The sequence below is a fragment of the Coregonus lavaretus genome (assembly GCF_964263955.1).
Source record: "Coregonus lavaretus genome assembly, chromosome: 17".
In the NCBI taxonomy this organism is placed as follows: Eukaryota; Metazoa; Chordata; class Actinopteri; order Salmoniformes; family Salmonidae; genus Coregonus; species Coregonus lavaretus.
This window is the reverse complement of record NC_140004.1, coordinates 25,474,926-25,495,361: the sequence shown is the minus strand read 5'-3', so window position 1 is coordinate 25,495,361 and position 20,436 is coordinate 25,474,926. Positions and strand designations below refer to the sequence as shown.

Below are 20,436 nucleotides of genomic sequence, written 5' to 3'. Positions count from 1 at the left end.
CTTCTTACTTCCCTCTGTTACTATCCTATCTCACCTTGCCAAATATGAACAATATGATCCAGAGAGAGGTATGTCTCCACTCGCCCCTGACCAACATTTCCCTTTGTCACAGCCAAACCTTAAATCACGTCTGAACTTTACAATCGCCTCTGAGCTTTACACACACACACACACACACACACACACACACACTCTTGTACAGCTAACCTTGTGGGAACATACAATTCAGTTCCATTGAAAATATTATTTTCCCTAACCCTAACCCTGACCTTAACCCAAAAACCTAACCTTAACCCTAAACCTAACCCTAGCTCCTAGCCCTAACACTAAAACTATCCCTATCTCCTAACCCTAACCCTAATTCTAACCCTAACACTAATTCTAACCTTAACCATACACTCCCTTGAAATAGCATTTTGACCACGTGAGGACCAACAAAATGTCCCCAGTTGGTCATTTTTCTCTTGGTTTACTATTCTTGTGGGGACTTCTGGTCCCCACAAGTATAGTTAACCATGCCCCACACACACACACACACACACACACACACACACACACACACACACACACACACACACACACACACACACACATGCACGTACGTACGCACAGCAACCATCTACTTTCCACCCCACCGTTTGTTTCCACCACGTTTTCTTTTATGATGTTTTTCCATTGCTAGTCAGTTCTCTCATCCTTTCCTTCCCCACCCCCTCCCCTCTCTGTGGGGTACCTTGAGGATGACCCTGCGGCGGACCACGCGGGTGGTGACGTTCTCCTCCTCGTCGGCCACGCCCTCGGCCTCGCCCAGCTCGCGGTCCAGCGCAGCGTGCACGTAGGTGAGCACGGAGCGCACGGAGCCGCTGGCTATATGGATCACATTCTGACAGCTTATCACCAGGAAGGCCAGCAGCACAAAGCTGAAAAGCAGCTCAGTCACCATGGCCCACATCACTGCCCCTCCAAGCTTCTACCTCTGGGCAGAGTGTGTCCAACCAAGTGACCCAGTGGAGCGCACTACACACCCACTCACACACCCACCACACACTAACACACACAGGCCTGTGCAGGCTCTTGTCTACTCTCCACCAACACTTCTCTCCGTCAGTCTGGAGCAACAGCTGCACCCTCGGGCCTTCTCTTCTTTCAACAGGGCTGGCGTCTTCTCCTTCTATCTCTCCCTCTGTCCCTTCTTCAGCTCTACTCCACCAGACCCTGTTCCCTCTTTCTCTGGCTCCTTCTCCCTCGCTCTCTCAGTCTGTCAGCTGGTCAGTAGGACTGGCTGGCCCATGCCATCAGATCCAAGTGACTGCAACCTTGGGAGGCTCCTATTTCCTCTCCCTCTCTCTCTTTCGTTCACCCTCTCTCTCCCCTCCTCTGTGCTTTCAAAAACAACCCTCTCACCCTTCACCCCTCTGCTCTCTCTCTCTCCCAGCCATATGATCCGTAGTCTTTAAATACCTCTGGCTGCTCCAGAGAGGCGCTCTGCTCTGCTCTGCTCTGTAAGTCTGAGAGGCTGAGCGTGAGAAGAACACTGATACACTTGCACCCTGACCTTAAGGCCTCCCTCTGGTACACACAACCATACACTATACTTTCACACTTACATTATTACTTCCCATGGAATATGTTCCACCACAATTACATAGGTTATTATTCTGTAATGGTTTGGGATCTATTTCACTTGCACAGTACAGTAAGATGCAGATAGTCTGCAGCGAGACCATTTCCTGCCACTGATTCTCTATGGTTAACATTGTTATCTGTGGTAACTGTACCAACACACTGGCAGTCCCAATATAACAATATCATCACCTACCAGGGAGCCCACAGAGACTCAAACAGCAACAGTCCCTCTTTGCCCTCTCACAGCGTGATAAAGCTGGCATGTCCTTTAGGGTGCTCTGGTTGGTCTGATGCAGTGCCAGTATACTACAGTAGATGACACGTGTGATGGGGTGGGATTGGGGATCCGGTGACAGGGGCTGCTATATTTGGCTTGACAGGCTGTTTCTGCCCTTCTTGGGCCTTCTGTTTGTGTGTGTGTGTGTGTGTGTTTATATGTGGGCGTGAGAAGAGCGTGGGATTACAGTACCATAAATAATCAACTTCAGTCATAGCCTACTGTCACTGGGTTTGGACTGTGGTCAGACAACTCCTACAGCATTAACATAGCTTTTACATGATGAGCTGGATCATTTAGGGACCTGTCCATACCTAATGTATTATAGCTGCCTTTAATCAATGTTTACTTACCATCTCATGGATATGTAAAAACGTACCTATGCATACTTGGGCCAGAGTTATTGTACTTAATTTAAGTGGCGTATAACATAGTCTTGTGATAGCTAAGATAATAGCATTGGTTTCCCACATACCTGCCCCCTCAGGCGTACTTCGTCCCAGGTCCGCAGCTCTGGCACCCTGTGAGGGAACCCCAGGCCCTTCTCAAACGGCTGGGTGCCCCTGAAGTGCCCGCGCAGGATCTCCGTGTGCCCCATGTCCCGCACCGGCTGAAGCAAGGCCTCCTGGGACACGCGGGACTGGCTGGGGTCCACGTCCATGGCGGCGCGTACTGATGACATCATAGAGTCCATGGCCTGCCTGGGTTTGGCTGTCTGCGAGCCCACCCAGGCCTGAGTGTGGTCCGTGACAGGTTGCCAGCCTGGACCCGACTGCTCCTGCAGATAGGACAGGAAAGAGCCTCCACCACCTCCACCGCTGCCTCCACTACCACCACTGCAACCACTGGACCTAAGGAGGCAGAGGATGAGTGAAAATAGGAGGAGAGAGATGAAGAGAGGTGGAGAGAGAGGACAAGTGAGAGGAGGAGAGAAAGGAGGAGTGAGAGGAGAAGAGACAAATGGTCAAAGGAGGAGAAAGAGGCCAATGTGTATCAAATGTGTGGGTCAAACAAAAGCTGACTCTAATATTCCTTCATAGAACACTCTTTTACTAAAACTAAATATTGTATTATTAGGTTAGGAAACACAGCAACATTGACGTGTCCTGAGGCTCAGTGAGTTGTCTCAGAGGTGAGTGTCTGAACTCTGGACCACCCCCTGTCTGGCCAGTACTGTGTCCAGCTGAGCTGCAGACTGACTGAGGTCTGACAACACACTCACCTGTCTCCATTACGATCTGCCACGCGGCTCAGACCGGGCGACTCGCTCAGCCGGGCGTACACCCGCTGCTGTTGTCCTGCAACAAGAGAAAGCCCTTCCTCTGAGCCTGTCCCTCCTCCTCCTCCTCCTCCTCCTCCTCCTCCTCCAGCTCCATCTCCACCCGCCATGTTGCCTCCGACCGCTGCTGCCTCTGACCTCACGACATTTGACACTTGACCTTTGTCCAGCCCGTTAACGTTGTTGACCGCGGCGGCGATGGTGCCTCCGAACGAAGAAGGTGTGGCAGGGGTGGCGGTGCTGAACGAGGCAGGGGTGGCAGGGGTGGCGGTGCTGAACGAGGCAGGGGTGGCAGGGGTGGCGGTGCTGAACGAGTCAACAGCCCCCATCTCTGAGTTGTCCTCTACCAGCTCCATAGATCCACTCAGCCCCCCGCCCCCACCGCTGGCCCCACTGCCCGGCCGGCCCAGGCTCCCATACGGCAGCCCCAGCAGCCCCTCCGAGTCGTCGGCATTGCTGCACTCCAGCGAGGAGTCCTCCACGGCCACTAAGGAGGGGCTGTTGCCAGAGGGCCACACCTGCACATCGGACATCTCCATGAGCGTGTCCTCCTCTGTGGTGGCCATGGGAGCACACTCCAGACTGGAGACTTCCTGCCAGTAGGGCTCGTTGCCCAGCGGGGAGGGCAGGCTGTACTGCATGGAGGGAGGGGAGAGCAGCTCCTCCTGCATCAGCCCGTAACCTGGAGCGACACAGAGAGAGGCACACTGACACGGGCCCCCCGCCTTACCTCACCTTGCCCCCCACCTCGCCCCACCAACACCGGGAGGGACCCCAGGGGGGGATGTGCCCCTGCCTAGGAGCAGGGCAGCCAGGGGGAGGTGGCAGAGGGGGAGCCCAGGGGGCAAGGAGGGAGAAAGGGGCCAGACAGTGGGATCTGAAGAAGAGGTGCAAGGAGATGGGGGCAAGGGAGCAAGGGGGGCTTCTGGGGGGGTTAACAAGCCAGATCAGCCAGCACTGACAGTGAGAGCAGCAGCGGAGGCAGCAGCAGACACACAGCCAGAGCCAGGTAGAGAGACAGACCAAGAGCGAGAGGCCTGCTAGTGACTGGTGCTGCTTCGCTGTCTGCCACCTGCAGGGAGAGGGACAGGAGTTACTGCCTCTGCCCCGAACCAACCTGGGGCTGGGACACACACCTGTCCGCCTGGGACACACACTTATACACACATACACATGCCATACACACGTCCATCCATACACACACAGGCTTACCACCCACACACACACCCACACAAACCAGGCAAGTTAAATATTCTAGTCAGGCTGAACAGCATGCTTGCAAGCAATCTTGTTCTTCAACACACTCACAAACACACACACACACACACACACACACACAGTCACCTATCCACCCACCACAACAGACATTACAGTACAAACCTTAGAAAACAAAAAACACAACCACATACAGGTACACACTACACACAAAGACACACACACACACACCACACAAACACACACGTTTATATACAGTTTAATTTATTATAGCTCACAGCAAGCATAGCTGCCCCAAACCCCATTTTATATCAACAGGGAATTTAACGTTGAGAATTTGCTATGCAAGATGACCTTTGACTCAAGTCACTCCAACAACACCTCTAGATGGAAAATAGACATTTCTTGTCTGGCATCATTAAGAGTGCTTTAAGTTTTGAACATGCAGTGGTGTGGTACATTAAGCATGGTAAGTTCTCTTTTGCGGACAGCCTCTGAACAAGAGGACGGTGCCAAAGCTGCTTTCTGAGTCTGCTCTCTTCCAACTCTCACACTAGCTCACATTTCAGTGGGAGTGAACTAAATATCTACTGTATGAGAAATGACCTGAGAGAGATAGCCAAGTAAATGAAATGTCAAATTCAAGGTCAAGAAGACCAAAGTAACCTTTTGACTAGTTGAACCTCCTATCATATTTTGTTAAACAACCATCAGGCCTTGACAGATACAGGGTGACTGCAGTTGAGGAAAAGTTGTCCTTTCAGTGCAACTAACTAAGGATGGCTATAGACACAATCTAAAAAGAATGACTATTGTGCAACAGTAGCTACTGTACTTCTCTGCAACTGAGATGACCATGAGGAACAAATATATTTTGTATCAGACAAATAAACCCAGTGATGAATGGATATGTATATAAAGACAAATTGCACCATTTAATTCTGACTGACCAGTGGTAGAAATGGAATTGATTACATACTGGCATGAACCGAGAGAAGATTTAGCAAGAGGTAGAGAATAAAAGAGCTGTGAGGAGGGAGTAGAGGAGGGAGGGGTGTGTGTGTATATTTGTGTGTGTGTGTGTGTGTGTGTGTGTGCGAGCAAGCGTAAGAACACTATGTGTGTGTGTGTTTGTGTGTGTGTATGTGTGAGAGAGGTGCAACATGATTCATTGTTGGCGGTGAGTTATGTTGAATGTGCAGTAGGTATGAGTGACACCAGCTGGCCTCCTGGACCTCTCATCTCTCTTAGTTACAAGACAGCAGAACCTCTCTGAAGACATCCCACTCAGAAGGCCATAGGACCGGGGAGGCTGTTTACATGTGGGTCACAAGTTCAACACATTTCTCTATATCAGTTATTCACATATCAAGCATCCTTCAATATGATATGCATAACCCCTGTACTATAGAATCCTCAACATTTCCACAAACTTTAAGACTTCTAGCTGATGAACTTTCCTGTATACCAGGGTTCTTCAATTCCGGTCCTGGAGGGCCGAAACACCTCTGTTTTTCATCCTCTCCTTCTAATCAGGGGCTAATTCAGACCTGGGACACCAGGTGAGTGCAATTAACTACCAGGTAGAAATAAAAAACAGAAGTGTTTCGGCCCTCCACGACCGGAATTGAAGAACCCTGCTGTATACAGTACCAGTCAAAAGTTTGGACACACCTACTCATTCAAGGGTCATTTCTTTATTTTTTTTTACTATTTTCTACATTGTAGAATAATAGTGAAGACATCAAAACTATGAAATAACATATGGAATCATGTAGTAAACAAAAAATATTTGAGATTCTTCAAATAGCCACCCTTTGCCTTGACAGCTTCGCACACTCTTGGCATTCTCTCAACCAGCTTCATGAGGAATGCTTTTACAACAGTCTTGAATGAGTTCCTACATATGTTGAGCACTTATTGGCTGCTTTTCCTTCACTCTGCGGTCCAACTCATCCCAAACCATCTCAATTGGGTTGAGATCGGGTGATTGTGGAGGCCAGGTCATCTGACGCAGCACTCCATCACTCTCCTTCTTGGTCAAATAGCCCTTACACAGCCTGGAGGTGTGTTTTGGGTCATTGTCCTGTTGAAAAACAAATGATAGTCCCACTAAGCACAAACCAGATGGGATGGCGTTTCGCTGCAGAATGCTGTGGTAGCCATGCTGGTTAAGTGTGCCTTGAATTCTAAATTAATCACAGACAGTGTCACCAGCAAAGCACCCCCACACCATTACACCATCACACCTCCTCTATGCTTCACGGTGGGAACCACAGATGCGTCTCACAAAGACACGGCGGTTGGAACCAAAAATCTCAAATTTGGACTCATCAGACCAAAGTACAGATTTCCACAGGTCTAATGTCCATTGCTCGTGTTTCTTGGCCCAAGCAAGTCTCTTCTTAATATTGGTGTCCTTTAGTAGTGGTTTCTTTGCAGCAATTTGACCATGAAGGCCTGATTCACACAGTCTCCTCTGTACAGTTGATGTTGAGATGTGTCTGTTACTTGAACTCTGTGAAGCATTTATTTGGGCTGCAATCTGAGGTGCAGTTAACTCTAATGAACTTATCCTCTGCAGCAGAGGTAACTCTGGGTCTTCCATTCCTATGGCAGTCCTCATGAGAGCCAGTTTCATCATAGCCTTGATGGTTTTTGCGACTGCACTTGAAGAAACTTTCAAAGTTCTTGACATTTTCTGTATTGACTGACCTTCATGTCTTAAAAGTAATGATGGACTGTCGTTTCTCTTTGCTTATTTGAGCTGTTCTTGCCATAATATGGACTTGGTCTTTTACCAAACATGGCTATCTTCTGTATACCACCCCTACCTTGTCACAACACAACTGATTGGCTCAAACGCATTAAGAAGGAAATAAATTCCACAAATTAACAAGGCACACCTGTTAATTGAAATGCATTCCAGGTGACTACCTCATGAAGCTGGTTGAGAGAATGCCAAGAGTATGCAAAGCTGTCATCAAGGCAAAGGGTGGCTACTTTGAAGAATCTTAAATATTTTGATTTGTTTAACACTTTTTTGGTTACTACATGATTCCATATGTGTTATTTCATAGTTTTGATGTAGAAAATAGTAAAAATAAAGAAAACCCCTTGAATGAGTAGGTGTGTCCAAACTTTTGACTGGAACTGTACATTACTCTATAGCCAGTGGGGTGATTCATGTCATATCACGGTATACTGTATGTTTGTAAATCATCTTTTGAGGTTGTGTATGTTGTTACGAAACCAATAACTAGCCTACTAATATTGTTGCACTCGCTAAGTCTAGTGGTCTTAGGCCTAGTTAACTGGTCTGTAACCTGATTTAAGATGTGCATCTATGTGAGAAATGAGGACCGTGTTTTATGTACATGTGCCCAGGGAGACAGCCACCTTACCTTTGGTCCAGGGCTAGCAACAGATTGTAACACCAGATAGTGATTTAACCAAACATTGTTGGTATCCATTATACTGGGAGTTACAGGTTTGCCTATACAAAACATTGTCAGAGATATTTCAACTAACCTGGTATTGGCGATACTATCTTCGTTCTCGATTGTTAGTAGTATCGCCAATACCAGGTTAGTTTCTACTGTACATGGTTTTAGATTGTCTGTTTGTGTCTCTGACAATCTAAAAGACAATCTAAAATCTGTGTTGTTCTGCCATCCAGTTCGTTTCCATCCATTCTTGTTGCCAGTCCTTCTCTCTCTCTCTCTCTCTCTCTCTCTCTCTCTCTCTCTCTCTCTCTCTCTCTCTCTCTCTATGTTTGTGTCTGTGGGTGGTGTCACTCCCATGGTCAGTTGGATGGTGAAGTGGGATGGTGACAGAGAGAGGGAGGAGGGGAATAGGGGAGGGTGTTAGTGAGAAGGAATTAACATGGTGGCCTGACCCTCCTGGTAAAAAGACAAACACACTGTAAACATAGAAAACTGACTGAAGCTCACATACAGAGTGAGACACATACAGTCACACACAGACTGGAAGAAAGCACACACTGTGAAATACACAAAGACACACTGAAGCACACAGACACTCATAGAAGACAACCCACTGGACAAAACATATAAAACACAGACATGTATACACACACACACACACACACACACACACACACATACACACACACACACCAACTCGCATAGAACAGAGAGATTCAATGGAAGGGTCACATGAACACACTCCCTGCAAATATGAGGTGTGTGACAGAGAAGGGGCATAGATACTACATCCCCAAATTCTGGAGTGACTCAAAGCCACAGGATAAACCCACACATACACACAGACAACAGATAAACAACACTTCACAACATTCATACATGAACAGAGCAGTTACAATACACGGTTAAAAAAGGGTTCAGGTCCTTTTTTACCACCCACAAGGAATACAATATTTTGAGGATCTAAACAGGCAGACTAGACAGTCAGGTCATTCCACACCACAGGAGGCTGCTGAGGGGAGGACGGCTCATAATAATGGCCGGAATGGAGCAAATGGAATGGTATGAACCACATGGAAATCATGTGTTTGATGTTTTTGATACCATTCCACTGGTTTCGCTCCAGCCATTACCACAAGCCCGTTCTACCCAATTAAGGTGCCACCAACCTCCTGTGCCCAGCATGCATACCATGCAATATCAGTATGTTAGTAAAGCAGCTACAAGACGCAGAGGCATGCACAGCTCCAGACTAAGTCTCCCACAGGCCACTGCTCCTGCAACCTCATTCCAATGCTTCCATGCAAGCATATCGGAGGTGGGAGACGAGAGTGGGCCTCGTGCACAGGCAGGGCAGGGAGGGAAACACAGATAGGGAAAATAGGAGGGAAGAAGACAGATAGAGGAAGAAAGAAAAAAATACAGGCACAGAACAAAAGAGAGACAGACAGAGACAGGGGAGACAAGGAAGAAAGAGGGAGACATGGACTGAGAGTGTGACAGAGCGAGGGACACCTCCCCCCTTCCGGGGGTGCTGAGCACACAGTGTGTGAGGGGGATTGGTCACAGAGCAGACGGTTAAAAAGGTGGAATTTTCAAGAGTACAAAAAATAAAGAGTTATAAAAAATATGCACAACTGGTCGTAAAATAAAGATGAGGGCCAGAGGTCAACATGAGGTCGGAGGGCATGAGTTCAGAGGTCGGAGAGGAGGAGTGAGAAGGAGGAAGAGTAGGGCGGCTGGGCTGCAGATGACATGTCCGGAGAAACACAAAGAGAGAGGGGACAGATAGTCAAAGGGAACAAGTAGGAGGATCCCAGAGGAACAAAGAGTACACCGAATGGAACGACCCCCTGTCCGAAGAGACTCCTACTACGCCGCCATGCAGAGAGAAAGTAATGTGTTACCCTTACAGGAGCCTAGCTGGATTCAGTTCAGGCCTCCCAAGCCTCTCTGGTATTACTAAACTGATCTCATTGCTTTTATTGAGTTACATATTATGTGTCTCAGACTCAAACCACTCAAACCACTAGAGATAAGAAAGGGAATTGAATGGCAAAATCACTAAGAGCCCAATGTGACAAAAAGAAGCAAAAGACAGGGACAGGTAGACTGGAAGGTATCGTAAAAATAAGTGTTTTCCACAATGTCTAAAGTGTAGAAAAACAAACCTTCTGTTTCCTATATATACTATGCCTGGGTTAAGAGTAGAATGTGGGATTTAGTTGCAGTCTCCAGATTTGGATTCCCACCTCAGAATCTATTGTGATCTCAATTACTTTGATTGTGAAGGTTAATTAGGGAACTCTTGTAATAGTCATCAAGGGAGTAATCATCTTCCAGACTGACATTGAGCCAGAGGTGAATCCTCATTCTGTACCATCCCCTTATGTCATATACGTACTATCTAGCTACATCCGCTAAGCCAGAAACAAACCTGTTCATAACATCAGTCATAACTCATATAAATCATAGACCTCTTGAAAATCATTGTTGTAAAAAACACACAATACCATGTCTGGAGGTCAGGTTGGTATTGTCCCGTGAGAGTGTGGCCACCTTGTTACACAGCCAGACAGACAGCATCAAAGGAAAGAGCTTTGGGGGGCAGACTGGACAGGTGTCAGATATCAGATTCACTGCAGCTGTGATCTGACTGAGCATCTCCCGTTTGTCCCTTTGTCCGTCATGGTCATATCTATGCATGAGTTACATCACCAATTATTGCTCCAGTTTTCACTGAAGGGACCTGGCACTGGCACCTGCTGTGATGACACGAGACACTGGGGCACAGAGCAGAGCCAGAAGAGAGGCCACAGCACTCCAGTGATGGTCAGTCCAGTGCATTATTTTTTCACACTGGTCCAGGGGTGAAATTGGAGTCAATCTGATGTATATCATGCTTGTGTAAAAGAATAAACCATGAGGAAAAGGAGTCAACGTTTGAGAAGTGACCACTGGAAGGAAAGCCAACTACAGTACGTTTGAAAGAAAAGCTACAGACAGGATTCATGTATGAGTTTGTTACAGACACAAGATATCCTGCATTGTATCTCACATAAGGCCTAAGTAGGCAGATTGTGGTTTAAATCATGTTGGATAAAGATTAACATAATCAACTCATAACCAATATCATACTTTATAGGATGTAATAACATACATCTGTCACATACACAGATATGACACAGTAGTGAGGCAGTGTAATAACTTATGTACTGAATAAAGATCTAACAAAATGTAAATTTGGCATGAACAGAATCTGAGACTCACCCAACACAGCTGACTAACACTAAGCATTTCAGTCATTGTATCTATTTATTTTTAAATCATCAACTCTCCTATTGCTAATAACTTTATCAAACACACATGAAAACAAATGTTTCTTGAAGTTGTAATCTTTAAATATATCTAATAATTCTCTATTTTAATCTATACTCTTATTGGCAGGCTCCGTTCATATTGCTTAAATCCATATACCAGTAATAGTTTCTCCCCCCAGCAAAATGTTTCAAGGGCCATTTCAGTGGAGAGAGAATCCTAAAATCTAGCTGGTACTATTAGACAAGGTTGTAATTTTGATTGAAGGCACTATAGGTAATTGATTCATAGTATTCAACCAGAAACAAGGGAATGTATCCGAGTCAGGCTTTGAGTGGCACCACAGAGGCAGTTGTTGTCGGAGTGTCTTGAGTCCTGGTCCAGGTTGCTGCGTTACACATTTGTAGAAATCTCAAGTTTATGGCAGTAGCATAGAACAGCTATTGACTGAGGATTGAGGCAGGAAGGTGATAGAGGTAGCAGAGAGGAGGAGGAGAGAGAAGAACTGGTAGGACATGGGGCTTGGGTGTGGGAGAGGGCTGCATGGGGATGGGGAGAAGCCTTACCATTGCTCAGGCTGGGGGAGACGTGGTCAATCTCATTGTGTCTGCGTCTGCTTGGCTCCCGGGCCTGCCTCCCTGCAGGCTGTGGCCCCTGGCCCTCCAACATGTTCACTATGTCCATCCGGTCAATGCTCTTCAGAGCTGTGTACAAACTCTCCACTGCACATAGGAGCCACAAGAGACAAAGAGAGACAGAGAAAGGGGGAGGAGAGAAGGATAGAGAGAGAGAGAAAACAGAGACGAGAGGCAGGAAAATGGGAAATGGACAGTTAAATAACAGACAAGGAAATGGAAGATATTATGAGGAGAATAATGAAATTGTTTACCAGTACCCTGACAGACCCAGGTCTGTCCCAGAAAACGATAGAGTTAGCACAATGTTAATATAAGGTACTGCATAGAGTGGAGAAGTCTCACGTGCAACTCCAGGAGCCAGTGCAAGACTGTACGATGGGTGAGTGGAGAATGGATATGATGAATATAGGATAAGAGGTTGCACAGGAGGGATCCACCAACCTATATATGGGATCTCAGGTACTTACTCTTGGCTCTCTTGCCCTCACGGGTGGCCCATAGGTTGAGCAGGGCAGAACTCTGCTCCAATAGGGAGTTAGGATTCTCCACACGGATCTTATTAATGTCATCTACACTGAACTGTAGCTCCCTCGCCAGCTCTGGAGAGACAAAGGTGGAGGAGGTACAGACCATTGAGAGACAGAGGCAGGGAGGAAGGGAAAAGCAGCCCCAAGCCATTAAACACTGATACACAGACACTGACACTGACACAAGCACCAAACACAGGCACGAGACACAGACGCTCATTCCACTCACTCACCAGCCCAGCTCAGTCCCAACTGTTCAGCTATCAAAGCCATCTTCAACTCTGTCCTTTCCATGGCACTCATTGATGCTGCAGAAACCAGATCACAACTGATACTTTAACATGAGAAGTTAATGCACCGTTGTGATTATTACTGCATGAAGGGGCACATGGAATGTGAACGTGTTGGTGTGGGGTATGTCATTGTCTTATGTCAGGTAGCTTGACTAACTCGTCTGCACTGATTGAGGGACAAGCGTCGTGTAGGAATGATGCCACCTGTCGGAAGACAATGGCGGTCTGTATGGAGTATCATAGGGATGGGATGGGATGGGATGGCAGGCACCTTTACCCATGGCAGGCTCATTCATGGCGCTGTATCTCTCTCGCAGGGCTAATGGAGTCAGAGTTCGCCTCCGGTCTTCACTACCAGCAGCCTGCCAATCAAATACAAGCAAAAGCCTTGGGAATAAATAATCACAGCAGATTTGTCTCAGATCTCACAAGTTCACAACATTAAATATGAACGTGTGTATTCTAAAATGAAAGTGCAGTGCTTTTTAAAGCACCCCAAAAACGTGAACTATTTGTTGAGGCCTACCTTGATACACAGGGGCATGGTAATGTTGAGGTTGCACAGCACATGTTGGCTGTCTTCGTACTTGGTAGACTTGCGCAGGAAGGACAGGAATCCAGAGTGGTCCTTGCTACTGTCTCTCACCTTGGAGAAGAGAACCGAGAGAAACAGACAAGATACATTTTCAGAGTGAGAGGGAGACCCAGAGATGGAGGGAGTATTGGAGAGAGGGATGAAGACAGTGAGATGGGGGTTAAGCACCTTGACTGAGACGGGGAGTCTGTTGTCTTTGAAGGCCTGGAAGCTGAAACAGCGAGGCTGCTGGGTAGCCTTCCTCACTGGGACCAGGTTCCCAGAACACTCCAGGTGCAGCGGCATTCCCTCCATCACCTGAGAGGGGCGACACTAACGTTATACACAGACTGGTCCACTCACTCCACTCACTTCACAGTGCCTGAAGTTAATAAACAATGACATAATCATGATAACCATCAATATAACTCCCTGTACTGACCTCGATGTCACGACTGCGGGCCACCTCGCTGAAGTTCTCGTGCTGCTCCAGGGTTTTGTCCATCTTGTCATCAGTCATGCAGTAGCAGCGCAAGCGGCCCTCACGGACCTCGTTCATCTTGGCAAACACCACAAACTTGGCCATGTAGGGCACGGCTGAGAGCTCCCGATAAAGGAGGTTGGAGAAAGACACAGCCTCGGCTGTCCGAGGACAGTCAGCCAGCCAGAACCTGAGAAGAGACACTATTGTGTAGGACTTATGGCAACCCTTAAGTTATTCATGATTGGATCCTTTGAGATCAGCATACCTTGATAACTGCTCTCCAGTAACAAAAAGAGCTGGATTGAGGTTTAGATTGTGAGATTTAGGATGTGGACTTGTTTGTCTAATTAACATGAATGCTAGTGAGTGAGTTGTTACTCTATACTTACCGTGCTGACACATTGGTTGTGAAGTTGGCACAGTCTTTGCTATATATGAGCTTGGTGGTACCAGTGATGTCCTCCCACTGGGCTGGGGCTGTGCCACCTGGAGATAAGGAAGAGAGATCAGTTACACAAAGACATAGGGAGGAGGAGAAAAAGCAGCCCATTCTCTAATGGAATACGCCAGGTACCAGATTAGTTTGGAGCTGGCGAAATGTGAACGCTATACCGTCCACTAGGAGCAACATGAGTGCCTACTGCCTTCTAGTAGACTTGTGGCTTACTAGGGCATTGTGGACAGGGATGGCCGCAGACTCCGGCTCCGAAGGTCACGTGTTTAATCCTAGTCCTAAGCCTTTTCCAAACCTTAACCCTAACCTTAACCATTCGGAATTAATGCCAAAACTTAAGTTTAACCCTATCCCTAATGCTAACCTTAACCATTCGGAATTAATGCCTAAACTTAAGTTTTAGTTTCACTTTTGAGGAATTTGACTGACAGCTAAAATTTGGCACCACATGGCGTAATTAAAACATCAAGTCATGGTGTAATTCTGTGACAGTTAAATTATTGCAACACCTGGCGTAATTAAAACGTCAAGCCATGGCGTAATTCTATTACTGCAGTTATGCCATAGGTTGGCGTTTAAATTGGAGGTTGGGTTGAGAAAAAGGTACATTAAACATGCAATCATGTTAATTAGACACACAAGTTCACATCCTAAACCTCAATCAGCAGGAGTGTGGAGTTCTAAGAGAGACTGTATCTCAAAAACAAACATGTCCATAATAGAGCAGTACGTCATTTTTTAGGTTTGTCCACAAGTTTGCGCCTATACTGGCAATAACTAGGAACCCTGTGAGGTGAGATGGCAGGCGTGCCAATTGCCAGCAAGGTTTTTCAATGGGATCGCTCCATAGGGGGAGCCTGGTGCTCAATAGGGGGAGCATGGGCAACTGAAATGTGTGACCTTTTCCAGGAAAGACTATGTAGGTTAAGAGATAGAGAATGAAATTCATTTGATCCTCTATTGCCCTTTCTACCACGATTATACGCTTGTCTTTATTCCAGAAAGCCCTCCAGATATACCCTGGCATTATGTGGCTGAGCGATGAGGAGAAACTGAAATGTTTTTTTGTCCTTTGTGCATTTCCGCTTGCTGAATTGTTAGATAAAGCCTGGAATAAAAGAAAAGGCAACCTATAATTAAATTATAAAAATATTTAGCTCCAGACATATAGCAAAGTGCACATATGTATATAGGTTATGTGCAGGCCTGTCTCACATTTGAATCTTCTCTTTGTGTCAGATAAACACCTTCCGTTTCATTTTTCTGTGTTTATTTATCTGTATTGTTTTATTTTTGTACCTTTTATTACTGCTCTAGGGTTATTATTATTGCTTGGATAACCTTATCTGCTATTATGTATTGATTTATTTGTCATTCTTTATGCGGTGCGCACTGCGCAGAACACAATTATAATTATCACTGAATTATCACTGTGAACCATTGTAATGTTTGTTTATGTGTCAATTAATCCCGTAAGATATGGGTTGCCAACTGGCGATTTGACACGAAAATAAAATGTAATTCATTCATGCAAGGTGATTTTACTTCACCATATCACTTTGATGGCCATTGTAATGAAGATAATTAACAGTTGCTGAGTATAGTAATGACATTGCTTCTTCTCTGGCATGCAGACCTACATAAATCTGGATTGCACTGTTTTCCCATCTCACAGCTGAGAGACTTCGAATCACTATGTTCAATAAATGTCCTTCTGTCTATGAGGTGTTCATGCAGGCCAACTCATAGTTACTCTAAATAAAGGGAAACTATTAAGCTATTCCTTAAGTAATGCAGTTTCACTGTTGAATTAGTCCACCGTAAGGCCTCAGTCAGGCTTGCTAAAGTGTGACAGACAGTGTTGGCGTACCGATGACACTGCAGAGCAGGCGCAGGCTGGTGGTGTCCCCCTCCCCAGAGTCCCGGGGGCTCTCTCTCCAGGAGGGGGGCAGGGGGATGCACAGGCCGATGGGCCGGTGGAACTTGCGTCGCCGTGGCTCCACAGTCACCACGGGGCTGAATGTTGCCTGGTTACCCAGCAGCTTGGCAACCAGCTCATCTGGGACTGGTTGGGCCTGATGTTGGAGGGGAGAGGATGTGGTGGATGAGCAATGTAGAGAGAAATAGGAACAGATGGATAGCAATGTAGAGAGAAATAGGAACAGATGGATAGCAATGTAGAGAGAAATAGGAACAGATGGATAGCAATGTAGAGAGAAATAGGAACAGAAGGATAGCAATGTAGAGAGAAATAGGAACAGATGGATAGCAATGTAGAGAGAAATAGGAACAGAAGGATAGAAATGTAGAGAGAAATAGGAACAGAAGGATAGCAATGTAGAGAGAAATAGGAACAGAAGGATAGCAATGTAGAGAGAAATAGGAACAGAAGGATAGCAATGTAGAGAGAAATAGGAACAGATGGATAGCAATGTAGAGAGAAATAGGAACAGAAGGATAGCAATGTAGAGAGAAATAGGAACAGAAGGATAGCAATGTAGAGAGAAATAGGAACAGAAGGATAGCAATGTAGAGAGAAATAGGAACAGATGGATAGCAATGTAGAGAGAAATAGGAACAGATGGATAGCAATGTAGAGAGAAATAGGAACAGATGGATAGCAATGTAGAGAGAAATAGGAACAGAAGGATAGCAATGTAGAGAGAAATAGGAACAGATGGATAGCAATGTAGAGAGAAATAGGAACAGAAGGATTGCAATGTAGAGAGATAAGAAGAAATGGATAGCAATGTAGAGAGAAATAGGAACAGATGGATAGAAATGTAGAGAGAAATAGGAACAGAAGGATTGCAATGTAGAGAGAAATAGGAACAGATGGATAGCAATGTAGAGAGAAATAGGAACAGATGGACAGCAATGTAGCGAGAAATAGGAAGAGAAAAGAAGAGCGAATTAGAGATATTTCATTTGTATTTTTAATAAATTAGCAAAAAAACGTCTAAACCTGTTTTTGCTTTGTCATTATGGGGTATTGTGTGTAGATTGATGAGAGAAAAAAACAATTTAATCAATTTTAGAATAAGGCTGTAACCTAACAAAATGTGGAAAAAGTCAAGGGGTCTGAATAATTTCCGAAGGCACTGTATTTACTCTGTTCCATCTAACTGCGCAATCCACTGTCTCATTTTAAAAACTTGATCTCCACTATAAAAAGCATCTACACATTATCTCACATTTCTTTTAGACTAACATTTAATTTTCAACAGGGAGATTTGTAAAAACCTTGCTGTCTGTCTCTCCGACATTTGCGACATTGTTTCAATATTCAAATTCGATCTCCAGCTGTCGCATAGTAATGAACGTGTTGGGAGTCGGGACGAGACATAAAGGCAGGCAGCTTTTCTCTGCCAGTCGAAATCATGAATCAGCATAATTTTTATGGATATACACTACCAGTCAAAAGTTTGGACACACCTACTCATTCAAGGGTTTTTCTTTATTTTTAAAATTTTTTTGCATTGTAGAATAATAGTGAAGACATCAAAACTATTAAATAACACATATGGAATAATGTAGTAACCATAAAAGTGTTAAACAAATCAAAATATATTTTATATTTGAGATTCTTTAAATAGCCACCCTTTACCTTGATGACAGCATTGCATACTCTTGGCATTGTTATGAATATATGTAAATCATTATTCGAATATGTTGGTAACCCGTTGTATAAAAGTGATAATGCACTCGAAGCCGGTGTTTGGAGGATAAATTGGCATGGTTTGCTAACAACACCCGTGCCAATATATCCTCCAAACACTGGCTTCTTGGGCATTATCACTTAATTGTACACTCAGTGTACATCGACAATGAATGTCTGAACCTTTATACATTCATACAAAACAGATATTAAAGAAAAAGGGACTGTTTGACCCAAGGCCCTGTGTAACTAGTCACAGTACTGTACATAAAACATCTCACAATTCAAGTATTCATGTGCAGATTCCCTCGTTCACTTATTTCACTTGATGAATGGGAAGTGATGTATAGAATACAATAAATGATCTCCCTCGCTACACATTCAAGTGAACTGTCTCACTTAGTACAGCCTTTGAAAAGGTTGCCGTATCTGCTAGCGTAAAGCTATGACTGGGGTTATGAGGCTATAAGGCTCTACATTCACAGCTCTACAGGCTGCATGCAGCACAGCGGATGCCCCAAAGCAGCAGGGGAGATGGAAGTTCCATGCATGGTGAAGTCCATTCTGTGCCATGTTCACTGTAACATACACATATTTCCCTAAAAAGATGAGACTACTACAGTATGTAGGCCAATATGGAGGTTATCCATGGCAAGGGATAAAACCACTCACCACTGTTACGAAATCAAATCTAAACCACTCTCCACTCTGATTATAACAGGCATGCTGCTAAAGAACATTCACTGTAACAAGGTCCCTCTGCATTATGTAACCATGACTATAGTTATAGAACATAACCACAGTAGTGAATGATGCATTAAGCTTTAGGATACTGGCATGCTCATTTGCAAACATTGGTGACTCAATGATGCCCTTTCAAAACAGCCTCAAATAAACTTTGAAGGTTAAAATGCCCACAGTTAAGTGACTACTGTACTACGTGTATGTAGTAAATCTCAATGTTTGTGTGTAGTGTAGAACACAGAAAAAAGGCAATTTCCATATTGACAACAAAAACCAAAAACTCTTGGCAAGGAAAAAAATATCAAATGTGCTGATCAAACCAAATACATATAGCATACATACAGCTAGATTTGGGTTGGTTACTTTCTAAATGTAGTCTGTTACAGTTACTAGTTACCTGTCCAAAATTGTAATCAGTTACGTAACTTTTGGATTACCCAAACTGAGTAACTTAATCTGATTACTTTCTGTTACTTTTGGATGACTTTTCCCCTTAAGAGGCATTAGAAGAAGACAAAAAGGATCCATCAAACACATTTGGTGTGTCATCATAGTGGTCTCTGACTTATGGTCAGACTCACTCAGCTGAATTAAATGTCATTGAGAAAACAGAAAGGTGTCAATGTATCTTTTCGCAAACATCCTTTCTGAATTTCAAAGTAATCCAAGAAGTAATCATCCATTTTTTAAAAATGATCTATAATCTGATTCCGATATCTTTGCTGGTAATGTAACTGATTACATGTAACTGTAATCAGTCACTCCCCAACCCTGCATATAGCATGCTTGGTCATACAGGAAGGCACTAACGATACTGTCTTCCTCCTGCTTCTTCCTCCTCATTCTCCCATCTCACCTGCAGGCCCAGACGGACTCGCTTGGTGACCGCTGTCTCAGGGAACGTAGCCTGGACCATCGGCACCAGCTTACTGGTGAGCTGACCCCCCTCTGGGCCAATCAGGTCACTCTCCTGCTGGACACGCGACACCACAGCAAAGTAGAGGGGGAAGTCAGTGGAGATGATTCGTCGGATACGCTTCTTCCCAAGCTCCTCTTGGCTCTCCAGATCTAAAGGAATAAACAGGCAGACCGTAATGGTCAATAAGAGTGGGGAATACTGATACAGTACTGATAAGAAAGCACTAATAAACACCAAACAGCCCATTATCAGTGACTGTAATCAGGTCTGACTGAGTTAGTAGAACTTCTCATTCTACTACCTTCATCCATCCCATTGAGGATAGTCTCCAGCACATCGTCGCCGTAACGATTGCGGTGTTCCTTCCAAACAGAGCCATTCTCACTCCTCAGAACCACCAGCTCCCGGTCCCCTCGACCCAGAGCTGCAAAGTGTGGGATCTCCACGATCACAGGCCTGACAGACACACACAGACACACATCAATAGCCGTATGTTTGACACCCCTGAATTAGAGGATACCCTCACCGAAGGTGGAACACAATTAAACAATCCAATTTTTTTCCTGATTACGAAATGCACCTGTCCTGCCTTCAATACTCTACAGTGTGTTTATTCAAGTCCTCACCCTAGGAACTGCATGCTGGCTGGGCCCAGAGAGATGATACGGCTGGCCAGGCCCTCTCCCTCCACCAGGGGTGGAGGGGTGGGGAGTTTCTGGGGCTTGACCAGACGACAGGTGATACGTGTGGGGGCGGCACAAGTCCGTGGAGGGATGATGACACGCAGGCCGTTGTGTCTGCTGCCTCGCATCGAGCCGCCCCGAGCATCCACCATGAAACTCACTAGGAACCTGACAAAAGACATGCCTCACATTATGACACAGTATAATATTGTTTCTATTTTCACTCTTAGAGATTGATTTATGGACAACATAAGGCATTTGTCAGTGTAGGGCTGCAGGCAGGGTAGGACGGACACTGTGT

The 20,436-nt window shown here is 45.4% G+C and overlaps 1 protein-coding gene across 1 annotated transcript in view; it reads right to left on the bottom strand.

Moving 5' to 3' along the window:
• The window catches only part of LOC311145192 (ankyrin-1-like), a 64,644-nt gene that overhangs the window by 9,815 nt on the left and 34,393 nt on the right, over nucleotides 1–20,436 (bottom strand). Inside the window, exons 27-40 of the mRNA XM_084181403.1 lie at nucleotides 20,079–20,303; nucleotides 19,754–19,908; nucleotides 19,390–19,601; nucleotides 16,002–16,206; nucleotides 14,067–14,163; nucleotides 13,636–13,864; nucleotides 13,383–13,511; nucleotides 13,146–13,265; nucleotides 12,897–12,981; nucleotides 12,560–12,634; nucleotides 12,267–12,398; nucleotides 11,728–11,883; nucleotides 3,126–3,864; nucleotides 2,379–2,754 (exon numbers count right to left, since the gene is read on the bottom strand). Coding sequence (XP_084037529.1) covers nucleotides 2,379–2,754; nucleotides 3,126–3,864; nucleotides 11,728–11,883; nucleotides 12,267–12,398; nucleotides 12,560–12,634; nucleotides 12,897–12,981; nucleotides 13,146–13,265; nucleotides 13,383–13,511; nucleotides 13,636–13,864; nucleotides 14,067–14,163; nucleotides 16,002–16,206; nucleotides 19,390–19,601; nucleotides 19,754–19,908; nucleotides 20,079–20,303 — 2,935 coding nt within the window. The remainder of the gene's footprint in view (nucleotides 1–2,378; nucleotides 2,755–3,125; nucleotides 3,865–11,727; nucleotides 11,884–12,266; nucleotides 12,399–12,559; nucleotides 12,635–12,896; nucleotides 12,982–13,145; nucleotides 13,266–13,382; nucleotides 13,512–13,635; nucleotides 13,865–14,066; nucleotides 14,164–16,001; nucleotides 16,207–19,389; nucleotides 19,602–19,753; nucleotides 19,909–20,078; nucleotides 20,304–20,436) is intronic.